We start from the raw sequence: 12,990 nt of genomic DNA on the forward strand, positions 1-12,990 counted from the left end.
TCCTTTGGCCCTCTGGAGCTATCATGGATCCAAAGATGCAGGCAAAGATATTGTTCTTGAGAAAGAAATAGGAAGCTGAGTAACCCCAGCTACATGGGAGGCTGAGACAGGACTGCAAATTCCAGGCCAATTTGAACAACTTAGTGAGACATTGTGTCAAAATAAAAACATTTAAAAGATCTGAGAATGTAGCTTAGTGATAGAGTACTTGCTTAAACTTCTGGTCTACATAGAAAGACCTTGTCTAAAAACAAACTCAGTTCTGGACATGCAGACATTCCAAACTTCATTCCCAAATCTTCAGAAGCTGCTTACAATGTACCAAATCCACTCTCTTTCATCTGTAATTGAAGGCCCCATACAAACTGGCCTCTAGAGGAAGAGAAAATCTGGACACACAAATATAGAAGAAATACACAGGGAGAAACTGGAGTGATACAACTATTTGTCAAGGAAGGCAGAGATTACCAGCAACTGACAAGCGCTATGAAAAGCAAAAGATTCCTTTTCTTTTTTGGTACTGTGAATCAAACTCACGACCTCATGCTTGCCAGGTAGGCACTGTGCAGCTGAGCTATATCCTTGGCCCAAGAAATCCTCCTTAAAGCCTTCAAAGGGAACAGGACCCATTTTGGTTTGAAAAAAAATTTTTTTAATGTGTTTAGTACAGGGTCTACAGTGTCTCACTACACAGATCAAACTCGTAGTGATCCTCCTGTTTTCAGCCTGACAAGCACTGGGATTACAGGCACGTGCCACCATGTCTCAATCGAAGTCCCAGCACGCCTGGGGCAGGGCCAGCACGGCCTAAACAGGTGCTTTAGTCCACTGAGCTATCTGGCCGGCTCTACAGGACCCACTTTGATATTGAACTTTCTGTCTCCACAATTATGAAAGAATAAACACCTGTTGCTTTAAGTGAGCAAGTTGTGGTAATTCGCTACAGCAGCACTAGGAGCTCGTGCACAAGGTCTAAGGATATAATAAGAAATAGGACAATAACTCTTAGGAAAGATGCAGAAGTTCTAAAGCAAATATTAAACTTCTACCTCTCCAAAAAAAAAAAAAAGCAAATTCAATTTAGTAAGGAATTAAAAAAATACATCATAACTAAATTTATTCTACAATATGTGTAAGAATAGTTTGAATGTTGCAAAGTGTATTTAATTCAGCATATCTGTAATTTAAGGAGAAAAACTCATTATGTAAACTGATGTAAATTAAGTACTTGATAAAATTCAAAACACATTAATAAAAATGCTCAAGAAAAAAAACTGGCCTCAACTATTCTATTCAGATTTGTTTCCACCTATGCCTCTTCAAGTTTCCTGAAATCAAATCAAATTGGATAGCACAAAAGCTGCCCTAAATATGCCCAGTGCCTACTGAGTATCTGTATGGATGCACACACACTCAAATATTCTTTCCTCTTCATTCTTCCTATTTCTTTTATCTGTCACCCCCTGTACCCAATCATTCTTTCCAAAATGTCACAAATCCTTTAATGTTGGACCATATCTAACACTGCTTTCTAGACATGACTACCCATTCTTCTGTACTTCATTTACTAGAGTTTTTTTTTTTTTTTTTCTTTTGCAGTACCAGGGCTCTGCACATACTGGGCAAACTCTACCACTGAACTACACTCACTTTGGCCCTGAACTTCATTTATTAAATGAAAGGGTTTTTTTTTCTTGATCTCTCATGTAAATTAAACTTCTTGAGTCATCCTCTGTTGTACTCCCAACATTTTGTTCATTACTAAAGCAAGCATCATAGTTTATTATAGGCGGGTTGCTGATGGGTTTATCATTTGATTTCTCCCCTCTACCTTCTCCAACTAGTTTTGAACTTTCAGGAAGGACTTTTCTTTTATTCTATTACTTGCATTCCCACACTTGAGATATAGCTGATGTGCAACACAATTTTGTTGCTTTGGTCCAAACTGCAATGAACTTAAAACTGCAGCATGAGCCATTGGAGGACTTCCTAACAAAGAGGGAAAGTTCTAGGGTTTCTTTCCTAAATTTTTCTAGTGGAGAAAAACTTCCGTCTTGGAAGAACCTCCCAGGATGCGGGAAGATGGAGGGAGAGTTCCAATAGACCCAGTTGTCTTAAGAAGTCTGTACCGCAGCTCATTGTAATCAAGCCAACAGGGAATGATCTATTTCCAGGGTTCTGCAGCATAAACCTGCTAGCGCTCTGGGGGAGTCCCTCAGAGGTAAGGAGTCTAGGGCAGAATCTCTTTCCATGGATTTAGATTTCTCTGCCTATCTGTCCCTCAGAGAAGTGTGTCTGTGTCCCTGTTTCTGTCCCTTTTCTTTACCACCCCCCAACATTCCAGCCTAGGGCAGGGGGAGGCCAGCAGACACAAAGCCCTCTGTGTATGGGGTGGTATTTGTCCCCCCACCCCTCCACCCAGAGTATACAATGCCCCTTCTGCTCCCTGCACTCTGCTGTGCTCCCCACCACCTCTCAACTGCACATGCCAGGCTGTAATTGGTTACTGGCTCAGGACAGCCCCCTCATACTGATGCCCCAGGGGATTTTAAGGAGGTTCCAGGAACCTCCCGCTCAGTTCCTTGTCCCCCACTCTCTCGACCCCACAGATGCTCCGGGCCCCGGCCCCTGCCCCAGCTATGGCTCCTGGGGTCCCCTGGAAAAGCCCCAGCCCTGTCTTGGCTGTGCTGCTCTTCTCTTCCTTGGGTAAGTGGAGCCACTGCAGCCTGGGAACCCTGTTTCTCAGGTGCTTCATTGCCCTCCTCACGGCCAAGATCCAGTATACAAGAGCAGTAAGGCATTGTTCATCCAGGGGAAAAGAAGTCACTTGGAAAGAAGGGGGAAAGGTGCTGTGTGAAGCAAGGTGGTGAAAGAGAGCTTCCCTGAGTGGGCATGGCTGGAGCATTATGGGAAGCCAGGGCGATGCCCTCAAGGTCATGCCAAAAGCCAGCAGAAAGTAGGGTGAGAACATGGGGCAGAGGAGCATCAGACACCAAGTTCTGCTCTCCACTGAACCCTAAATAGCGTAGGAGGAATCCAACCTCAATTTCCCAGAAAAGTCAAGGAGTATGACAGAAGGAGGGAGCCCAAGTTTGGTGGGCTTAGCTCCCCCAGACTCTTTACTTCTTGGTGCTTACTATGTGGATGAATGGAAATGAAAGGAGGTTCTGTGAGATTCCAGGATCTTGTCTTGTAAAAGCTATCTTGTTCCATCCACGGAATGGCTTAACTTCCTTGCCCTCTGGCAGATGCTGGGTGAGCAAGAGAAGGCCAAAGCAGGGTTAGCTGAATAGGTCCTTTCCTCTGCCAAGCTGCCCTGCCTTCTAGTGTGCCAATGGGTGAGCAGTAGGCAAGTGGGTGTGGGAGTGGAGGATTGGAAGGGGAGGGGGACTGGTCAGGGAACGTAAGATTCTCACTGTCAGCAACTTGAGTCACAACCCAGAACCTACACAGTTTGGGGCTATATTGGGCTATTCTGGGACACCCCAAGAAAATGTTAAGGATAGGGGTAGGCATCTTGGCATATAAGGAGGAGACAGTTCTATCTCAATACCTGGCCCACTCTTAGAACCACTTAGCAAAGCTGAGAAGGGCAGTGGCTGTTATCATGACAGGAGGAATAGAAGGATGTTGGATCCCCTGAATAACATCCCTCAGCATGTAGGGGAAGGGGAGAGTCCCAAGAAGGCAGTAAGGTCGAAGGCCCAGGAGGTGAATAAATGATATCTCATGCTGAGGTGGGAGACTCGGGGCAGTGGGAGTGCGGGCAGGGTTGGCATGAGCCCCCAGTGTTGCTCAGACAATGGGATTTTGTTTGGGTGCCTTCTGCTCTGTAGAACAAAAGGGCCTACAGTTGCCCCCATCCAGGGCCAGCCCACACACAGTCTCCCAGGAATGGCCTTCCTTGTGAGTGTGGGTGTGTCTTGGGCATGGACAGAACAGCTGAGAGGAGGGTGAGAATGGCTCCCATGCATCATGATCTGAGCTGTAGGCTGGGGCTCTTGCTCTGCACCCAAATTCCCCTGACAGGGGATAAGATTCTTCCTACCCTGGATCTCCCAGCAAGAGCAAGCAGTCTAGCAAACAGGTATTCAACAGCCAGGACAGCTGTGTAAGGGAAGAAGATATATGTTCTCTAGTTATCTTCATTTCTTTTCTGTAAGAAATCTGAGTTTGCTTGCTGTGAAGTACTATACAACCATTAAAAATAAGACAGATGTATCATACATGTTCTTAAGCCAAAAGAAAAAAATTTTAAAGTAGAATATAATGCATTGTATATTTTTTAAATGGCTCTAAAGACTACCCATTTGTTTTAAGTACAAGTATATCTTGACTTTATTAAGTTTATGTTGATTCTGAGACAAAAGAAAATCATATATTAAATTGGTAACTGTGGTTCTATGTAGGAGGGGACTACAGGAAACAAATTGGCTGGGGTATGAGTGTCATAAGAGACTTAAGCTTTATCTTTATTGCTTGAATAGTACATAAGAAGAATTTGATATATATTACCTGAATAATTTATAAAATTTAAAAATGCTTCATCTAAGGGATCGCTTAAGGGCTAGATGATCGCTCAAAGAAAGTGAGACTTGGAGATGACCCAAGCTCTGGAAGTCTGCAGGAGTACCTGGTACTGCTGATGTCATTCCCCTCCACACAGGGTGAGACCTTGGACAGGCAGGCACAGCACTTGCCCTCATCCACTCAGTTGGCCCCGAGAGGTGGGCCTCAGAACCAGTTGTCTTCACTATGAGCTCCAGCTGGGGACTGAGCCTCACCTGACTGTTGATCTCTCACCCTCCAAAGCCCTGCCTTGGCCCACGTGGATGTCTGATTGCCCCTCTGTACTTGCAGTGCTGTCCCCAGCCCGGGCCATTGTGGTTTACACGGACAGGGAGGTCCATGGTGCTGTGGGATCCCAGGTGACCCTGCACTGCTCCTTCTGGTCCAGTGAGTGGGTCTCAGATGACATCTCTTTCACCTGGCGTTACCAGCCTGAAGGGGGCCGAGATGCCATTTCGGTGAGTGCCTATGGGAATCCTGGGGTTTGATGACAGAAAAGTGCCTCCAAGAATAGAAAAGAGAATTTGGGCTAAAGATGGGCAAATTCTTCAAGAGCCATAACCCCCAACTCTGGCAAGTTAAGTAGCAATCTTTGTCACACTGACTAGAACCTGTCTCCCCAGCCCCACCTCACCACGCCAGGAACCCTTACCCTGAGGCCAGATCCCTGACTTCAACTGCTTTCCCTCTTCCTCACAGATCTTCCACTATGCCAAAGGACAGCCATACATTGACGAGGTGGGGGCCTTCAAAGAGCGCATCCAGTGGGTCGGGGATCCTCGATGGAAGGATGGCTCCATTGTCATACACAACCTAGACTACAGTGACAATGGCACTTTCACATGTGATGTCAAAAACCCGCCAGACATAGTGGGCAAGACCTCTCAGGTCACGCTCTATGTCTTTGAAAAAGGTGTGAGAAGCAGCAGGGTACTGGGGAACCCGGGAAGCAGTTCGGGGCGGGTCAACAGGCTGGGGGAAGAGAGAAAGCCCAGCCCGAGGATGTTAGGGTGGGGTGAGGGGGCTAGGCCGAAGGCAGCCTTGCACGCACTCCTACTGCCCTAACCGCGGCGCAGGTCCCTGCTCATCCCTCCCACTCCTCCTCCCCTGCTAGTGCCGACCAGGTACGGAGTGGTGCTGGGAGCCGTGATCGGGGGCGTCCTCGGGGTGGTGCTGTTGCTGCTGCTGCTTTTCTACCTGGTCCGGTACTGCTGGCTGCGCAGGCAGGCGGCCCTGCAGAGGCGGCTCAGGTAAGGGGCGGAGCCTGACTCCCCACCCTCCGTCCTTACCCCCCCACCAGGGTGGAGACTGCTCCAATGGGTGGTGGGAGGGACAAAGTCACCCGGAAGAAACGTCCGAGGGGCGGTGGATCTGGAGAGGCTAGACTCACGGCGTCCCTTTGTCGCGCAGTGCCATGGAGAAGGGCAAGTTGCACAAGTCTGCAAAGGACTCGTCGAAGCGTGGGCGGCAGGTTAGCAGGACTTGGGGACGAGCTGGGAAGAACCCGGGGAGCCTGCGGGCCGCAGCGAAGGGCGGGCCGGGAACCCGGGATCCCCACCAAGCCGAGGCCTGAGGTGTGCACTCCTCCCCTCAGACGCCCGTGCTGTACGCCATGCTGGACCACAGCAGAAGCACCAAAGCTGCCAGCGAGAAGAAGTCCAAAGGGCTTGGGGATTCTCGCAAGGATAAGAAATAGCGGTTAGCGGGCCGGGCAGGGGGTCGGGGGTCAGGGGCGGAGCCCTCCAAAGGCGCTCAGGTGGTGGTCATCGAGATGGAGCTACGGAAGGATGAGCAGAGCTCGGAGCTCCGGCCTGCTGTCAAGTCCCCCAGCAAAACCAGCCTCAAGAACGCCCTCAAAAACATGATGGGCCTGGACTCGGACAAGTGATCACCAGCCCCAGGCCCTGCCAGAGCAGGGGGACCTAGGCTCCTCTCATCCCCCGTCTAGGTGCTTTCCTCCCTTGCTCCACAGCCCCTGCCCTGCCCTCACTTCCTTTGAGATGTAAGTTTCATTCCAAAATTCATTCCCAAGCACTTGTATTCTCCCCCATTTCACACCCTGGGTTTCTAGGAGCCCAGAGCTAATCGTACCCTGTACCTGCCCAAAGGACTGCGTGTTTGGTGCCTGTCTCTCTGGCACCAAGAAGAAAGGGACCTTGACAGCCGTTGTCTGAACTGCAGGCCACCTGGCCTTCCCATCCCTTGCACCACAGCCTGACCCCTCTGGCTCCACCCCTCCCCTTCCCTCCCCTCCCCCCTCTTCCCCTCTCCTCCCCTCCCCTACTCTCCCCCTCCATCAGGTGGCCCAACTGTGCATTTATGTTCCCACTAACACCCAGGTCACACAGATCATACTCTCTTTCAGGGTTTATTTAGGTTATTGATTATTTTTTATTTTTTAATCCATTCTTTGTTTGTTTGTGTACCTGTGCCCATGCTCTGCCCTGACCCCCATGACTGAGGACCAATGACGTCATGTGGCTTTTGCAGTCTCCCTCCTATAAAGTCCTTCATGGAGAGCCAATCCCAAAACAAGAGCCCCCCACCCTCAGCCCTCAGCTGCAAGTTGGATGCCCCACCCTCCCACCCACCCACCACTGGAGTGCAGTTCTGAAACTCAAGATCCTGAGAAAAGAGAGAAGCAATGGATCCTCACAGATCCAGGGTGAAGCAGAGGGCAAATAAGCCTCCAAAAAATGGCTTTAAACAACCAAACAGAAGGCAGGAAAAACAAATGAGAAATAAGGGGCAAAGGAAGAGACTGCACTCCTAGCCACAGGGGATTCTTAGGAATTTTTCTACATTCTGTATATTTCTTCTCAAACCTCCAAATGTCCTTAAATGTTTAATAAACACTGACCTTTCCAGAAGCAGCTGTCTCTGTCTTACATTTCCTAGTTCTCCAGGGAACAGTCCCCAACCCTTCTCTTATCCTTGGCCTCCCAGACTGCCTCCTCATCCACTGGTTTCTGCTGTTAAGTTTGTTTTGAGGATATGAACTGATATGAGCAGAGAGAAGGAACTCTGCCATAGCCTTACCAGATGTGTGCATGCATTCAGGAAATTGCCAGTGAGCTCGCGCTCTGTGCTAACCTGTCAGGCTCTGTTTTTACTAGAGTGAAAACTATCATTCTCTATCAAGGTATGAATTCTAAAACATCCCAGGCATTCACTAACTGCATGACCCATGGTAGTAAAATTTGGGCAAGCTTCATGCATTTGTCAACAATGAGACCACGATACCTGCTCTATTTAACTCCCAGAGTTTTTGTAATAATTAAATGAGATCCTATGTATGGAAATCTTTGTAAACTATAAGTCAGTACACAACTAAGATATTACAGGTCAGTTCCTTGAAAGAAACTATGTACTTTTTTTTTTAAGGTATTTGGTACAGGATCTCACCATGCAGCTTCAACTCACAGTGATCCTTCTGTTTTCAGACTCCTGTGCTGGGATTACAGGCGTGCACCTCCTTACCCGGTCTCGGTGGTGGCTCAGCACGCCCAGGGGTGGGGCTGGTATGGCATGTGGTGCCCAGGATCGAACCCCAGTCCCTGCACTTGCCTAAGCAGGTGCTTAGTCTGCTGAGCTATCCTGCTGGCCCTATAAATTTATTTTTATTAATGTATGTTTACAATAGATAAAGATGTTTCTAATTCTTGTTTAAGGGCTGGGGAGATGGCTCAGTAGAATAAGTGCTTGCCTGGCAAGCACAAGGGCCTAACTAAATTCATCCCCGGTTCCTCAAAAAAAAAAAAAAAAAAAAAATCTTGCTTAAAGGAATACACTTTAGGCCAGGCATGGTGATGCATGCCTGTAGTCCCAGTACTTGAAGGCTAAGGCGAGAGGATTGTTTGAGTTTGAGGCCAGCCTGGGCTACAAAGTGAGCTCAGAGCCACCCTGAACTGCATAGCAAGACCCTATCTCAAAAAGATTTTTAAAAAAGGAGTGCACCTTATTTTAAAGTACATGTATCATTGTTTCATCCACCCCTCTACAAACATACAACTTTGATTTGTTGGTAAACTTTCATTTATTTTAAAAGTTATTATTACATATTTTTTGAGACAAGTTCTTACTATATAGTCCTGTCTGTCCTCAAATTCATGAAAATCCTCCTGTCTCAGCTTCCCAAATACTGGGATTACAGGTGTGCATCACCATGGCTGGCTTTTGGTACACTATTTTAGATACACTATTTTAGGTGGTAGGTACATCAGCTAATTATTTGATATGCAATGTACATATATCATTAGTGCTTCCATTTATTTATTTTTATGTATTTAGTACAGGGTCTCACTACACAGGTAAGACATAGTGATCCTCCTGTTTTCAGCCTCCCAAGCGTTGGGATTACAGGGGCACTCCACCACTCCCACTCTCATTTGCTGTCTCAGTGCACCCTGGGGGCAGGGCCGGCATAGCGAGTGTGTGCTCCCCCCTCCCCCACTCCCCTCTGAGCTGTCTGGCTGGCCCTCTCTTGCTTCTTTTAAAAGAAAATTGATGTGACTTAATTTTATTATAAAAACAAGTAGACGCTAGAGAATTTTTTGAGGAGTAAGATAGGAACCTAAGGCACAACTCAATAAAGTTGGGGCTGACTGAGTGAAAGCTTTTGTATTGGTTAAGGTACTATCCTGCCAATTAGTTAGGAGATAACTGCAGCTGGGCAACTGGGTACCTTGCTTAAACCTTCTGGCCTTTTATCAGAATCAAAGGAGGGGCCAGCAAGATAGCTCAGTGGTCTAATGCACCTACTTAGGCAGGCACAGGGGGTCGAAGTTCAAACCCCTGCACTGCTGTGTTACTTCAGTGGTATGTCAAATCTCAAGTTGTCTCATTCAATTACACTTTTGTTTAAAAAATGATCGGCACTGGCTCTGACCACCTCCGTTTAGCCAGTGGATTGAATACGGTGTCTGCAGTTCCACAAAGGTTGATGGTACCGTGGAACAGCATTTTGCAGCTCTTGGGTGGGGAATCATGGTTATTTTACAGTTGCTTCTCCAAATCCCACATCGTAGCTGAGTGATTTCCTCTATGCCGGTATAATGTTAAAAGCCCAAAATTAAAGGCAGAAAGGCTTATCTGGCTCACGGTTTGTAGAGGTTTTATTCCATAGCTGTGTCCTCCAGCATGCGCCTTCATCTGTCTTTTTTCTCTTTTCTTCAGCCCAAGCTCAAGCTACAGAGCCAATTTTTCCTTTACCCTTCACTTATACTTTTTCAATTAAACCTTGTTACTGTTTAAAAAAAAAAAAAAAGGAAAACAAATTTAAATAAAAAAGAGTTAGGGATGTAGCTCAGAACAAAGGCCCTGAATTAGATCTCTAGTACTACAAAAATAAAGCAACCCCCAGGGTGGGTTGAGCAGGCCACAAAAATAAAGTAATTAAATTAAAATAATAAAATGCTTATTTATTTATTTATTTATTTTTTGAGACAGGGTCTTGCTCTGTAGTCCAGGCTGGTCTTGAATTTACCATGTAGCAGCCTAGGCTGACTTCAAACTCATGGTGAGCCTCCTGCCTCAGCTTTCTGAGTGCTGCTAGGATTACAGGTTTGTGCTACCATACTGGGTCAAAATGCTGCTTTAACAATATGATGTGCTTCACATTCATTGGTATGTCTCTGGACTCTGTGTTGTTTTATTATTTTTTTTTTTTCGTGCAGGGTCTCACTGTACAGCTCGGACTCATAGTAATGCTCCTGTTTTTAGCCTCCCTAATGCTGGAATTACAGGCGTGCACCACCATGCCCAGACTCCATGGCCAGCTCAGTGCAAGAGGGGGGGTGTGGCATATAGTGCCAGGGATTGAACCCCAGCCCCTGCACTTGGGGTTCAATAGTAAACCTTGCTATTGTTAAAAAAGAAAGAAAGAAAGAAGAAAGAAAGAAAAATTTTAAAAGTAGAAAGGAGTTAGGGATGTATCTCAGAACAACGGCCTTGAATTAGATCCCCAGTACTACATAAAATAAACAAAACAAAATAAAACAAACAAACAAACAAAAACTATAGGAGAGCTAGGGTATAGCTGAGCCAGTGGTAGTGCTCTTGTCTAGCCTCTTAGTCCACTGAGCTATCTCGCCAGCCCCTGTGCTGTTTTACTTGAACAAATACCTAAATATGTTTGTATCAAACACATTACAATACATATACAGTAAGTTTTAATATGTGGCAGGGCAATCTTATTGTTTTTTCATTCAAAATGTTCCCAGAAGTTCTTGTATATTTACTTATCAATACAGACTTTAAAATAGGGCCAATTCTAAAAGTAGCCCATTGGCAATCCCAGTGGAATGTTTTAAATATACCTATTATTGGTGGAGGAAAGTTTTATTCTATTAAGATTGCCTTTATGGAATAGATCATTTTTAATTTACTCAGATTGTCACTTTTGGTACACATTATAATTTTCTTCATATATGTTATGTACTTTTCATTAATTTTTGCCTGGGTTGTTTTTATTGTCAACAATGGGCTCTCTCTTCAATTCTAATTATGTCTACATTTATTGTTACAGATTACAATATATTCATCTTATAATCACAACCAATGATTTTCTAGTTGAGGCTTTTGGATTTCCTAAGGATGCATCACAGGAATTTTTTTTTTTTGAACCAGGGACTGAACTCAGACCCTTGTACTTGCCAGAGAAGCGCTTATTCCACTGAGCTATCTGCCCCACCCATGTTTTGTTTTTTAACAAGGGATCGAACTTGGGACCTTGCACTTGTCAAGTAAGTGCTTAAGCCACTGAGCTATCTCCCCAGCAGGATGCATTACAGTATCTGAAAATAAAAATAATTTTCTATAAGATATATAGAAGTTGGATTTTGTTCTTAGCTTATTATACTAGCAAAATTCTTCAAAAACAATGTTGAATTTATTTATTTATTTATTTATTTATTTATTTATTTAAACTCAGGCCCTTGCACTTGCCAGGGAAGCGCTTATTCCACTGAGCCATCTCCCCACCACAATGTTGAATATTACTGATGACAATGAATGTACCTGTCTTGGTGTCTATTTGAATGACAATGACTACATCTTGCAGGGCTAGCATGGCTTGTGGTGCTGGGATCCAACTGCAGTCCCTACGCACTTGCCTAAGTTTGCCTATGCAGGCGCTTTACACTGCTGAGCTATCTTGCCAGGCCCAATAAACATATTAATTCAGTGGTAAACAAATTAACTATTCTCCAATTCTTGGACTTAACCTATCTTCTTGTCTCAGTCTCCCAAGTAGTTGGGACTGTAGGCGCACACCATCACACCTGACCCAAATGGATTAGTTAATACATTATTACCCCAGTTGACTTATATACATGGAGGAAAACAATAAGATTTTTGTGTTCCCTTTGACAGTACATATATCAAAATTAGACATATACATATATATAATCTACATGTAAATATATACAAATATTGAAAAGAATTAAGAATATTTGTGTAGGGTCTGGGAGATGGCTCAGTGGAATAAGCACTTCTCTGGTAAGCGCAAGGGCCTGAGTTCAATCCCCAGTTCCGCCAAAAAAAAAAAAAAGAAGAAGAATATTTGTGTAATCTTAAAATAGAAAAGGCCTTTAAGCAAGACAGGAAATCTAGAAATCACAAAGAAAATAGTTAAAGTCTTTAACCTCTGTAGTGGCAGAATATATTATAATCAAAACCAAAGACAATTGGTAATGATGGAGAAAACAATACATATGAAATATCTCCTGCACATACTGTGTGTGCTAGTATCTCCTGCATTCCCACCTCCAGCCACTGCTGCCCTTCTCTGCTTCCCCGTCCATCAAGACTCCTTGAAGATGGCAGGGTACCACCCTCCTACCTCCTCCTTCCCTTTAGTCCTCTCCCATCATGCCTCACTCCCCTTCACTCTACAAAAACTGCTCCTGTCAAGGGCACTGCTGATGTCCATCCTGCCAAATGCAACGGTCACTTCTGAGTCTTTTGTGTTCTCTTAGTCATACATATTCCACATTGTCCACAACTTCCTTTCTCTGAGAACAGTATTTCTGCTTCCTTAAGACACCATAGCTGTTTTATTGTCCCACCTACTCTAGAAAAGCATGAATTAACTTTAAGGTAGGGATTGCAAAAACCTGGAGTCCACCTTTTGTCTTTGTGTTTCTTAATTCAAGTTAGTGCCATAAATGTCCCTCCTAGCCTACCATAACCTGGAGGCCAGGTGTGATGGTGTGATGGCCCATGCCTGGAATCCCAGCATTGGGAGGCTGAGGCAGGAGGATCACTGAGAGTTCAAGACCAGCCTGGGTTACAAAGTGAGCTCAAGGCCAGACTGAACTGCATGGTAAGACCCTATCTCAAGAAGACAAAAATAAATGAAATGAAATGAACCAGCTAGGAATGGTGGCTCACTCCTTGAGTTCCAGCAATCTGGAAGACTGA

The 12,990-nt window shown here is 45.2% G+C and overlaps 1 protein-coding gene across 1 annotated transcript; it reads left to right on the top strand.

The window, feature by feature from the left end:
- Positions 1-2,580: 2,580 nt before the first annotated feature.
- On the top strand, positions 2,581-7,444 carry Mpz (myelin protein zero). The gene is made up of 6 exons (XM_004639896.2): positions 2,581-2,706; positions 4,861-5,027; positions 5,269-5,482; positions 5,684-5,819; positions 5,980-6,040; positions 6,164-7,444. The coding sequence occupies exons 1-6, from the start codon at positions 2,610-2,612 to the stop codon at positions 6,263-6,265; spliced, it is 777 nt and encodes a 258-aa protein (XP_004639953.1). The 5' UTR covers positions 2,581-2,609; the 3' UTR covers positions 6,266-7,444.
- Positions 7,445-12,990: the final 5,546 nt, after the last annotated feature.

The sequence above is a fragment of the Octodon degus genome, unplaced genomic scaffold (genome assembly GCF_000260255.1).
Source record: "Octodon degus isolate 3935 unplaced genomic scaffold, OctDeg1.0 scaffold00116, whole genome shotgun sequence".
Lineage (NCBI taxonomy): Eukaryota > Metazoa > Chordata > Mammalia > Rodentia > Octodontidae > Octodon > Octodon degus.

Coding starts and splice junctions, on each gene's coding strand:
- Mpz (XM_004639896.2), top strand. CDS start 2,610: ATGCTCCGGGCCCCGGCCCCTGCCCCAGCTATGGCTCCTGGGGTCCCC. Junction 5,028..5,268: donor GGGGCCGAGATGCCATTTCG/GTGAGTGCCTAT, acceptor TCTTCCTCACAG/ATCTTCCACTATGCCAAAGG. Junction 5,820..5,979: donor GCCCTGCAGAGGCGGCTCAG/GTAAGGGGCGGA, acceptor TTTGTCGCGCAG/TGCCATGGAGAAGGGCAAGT.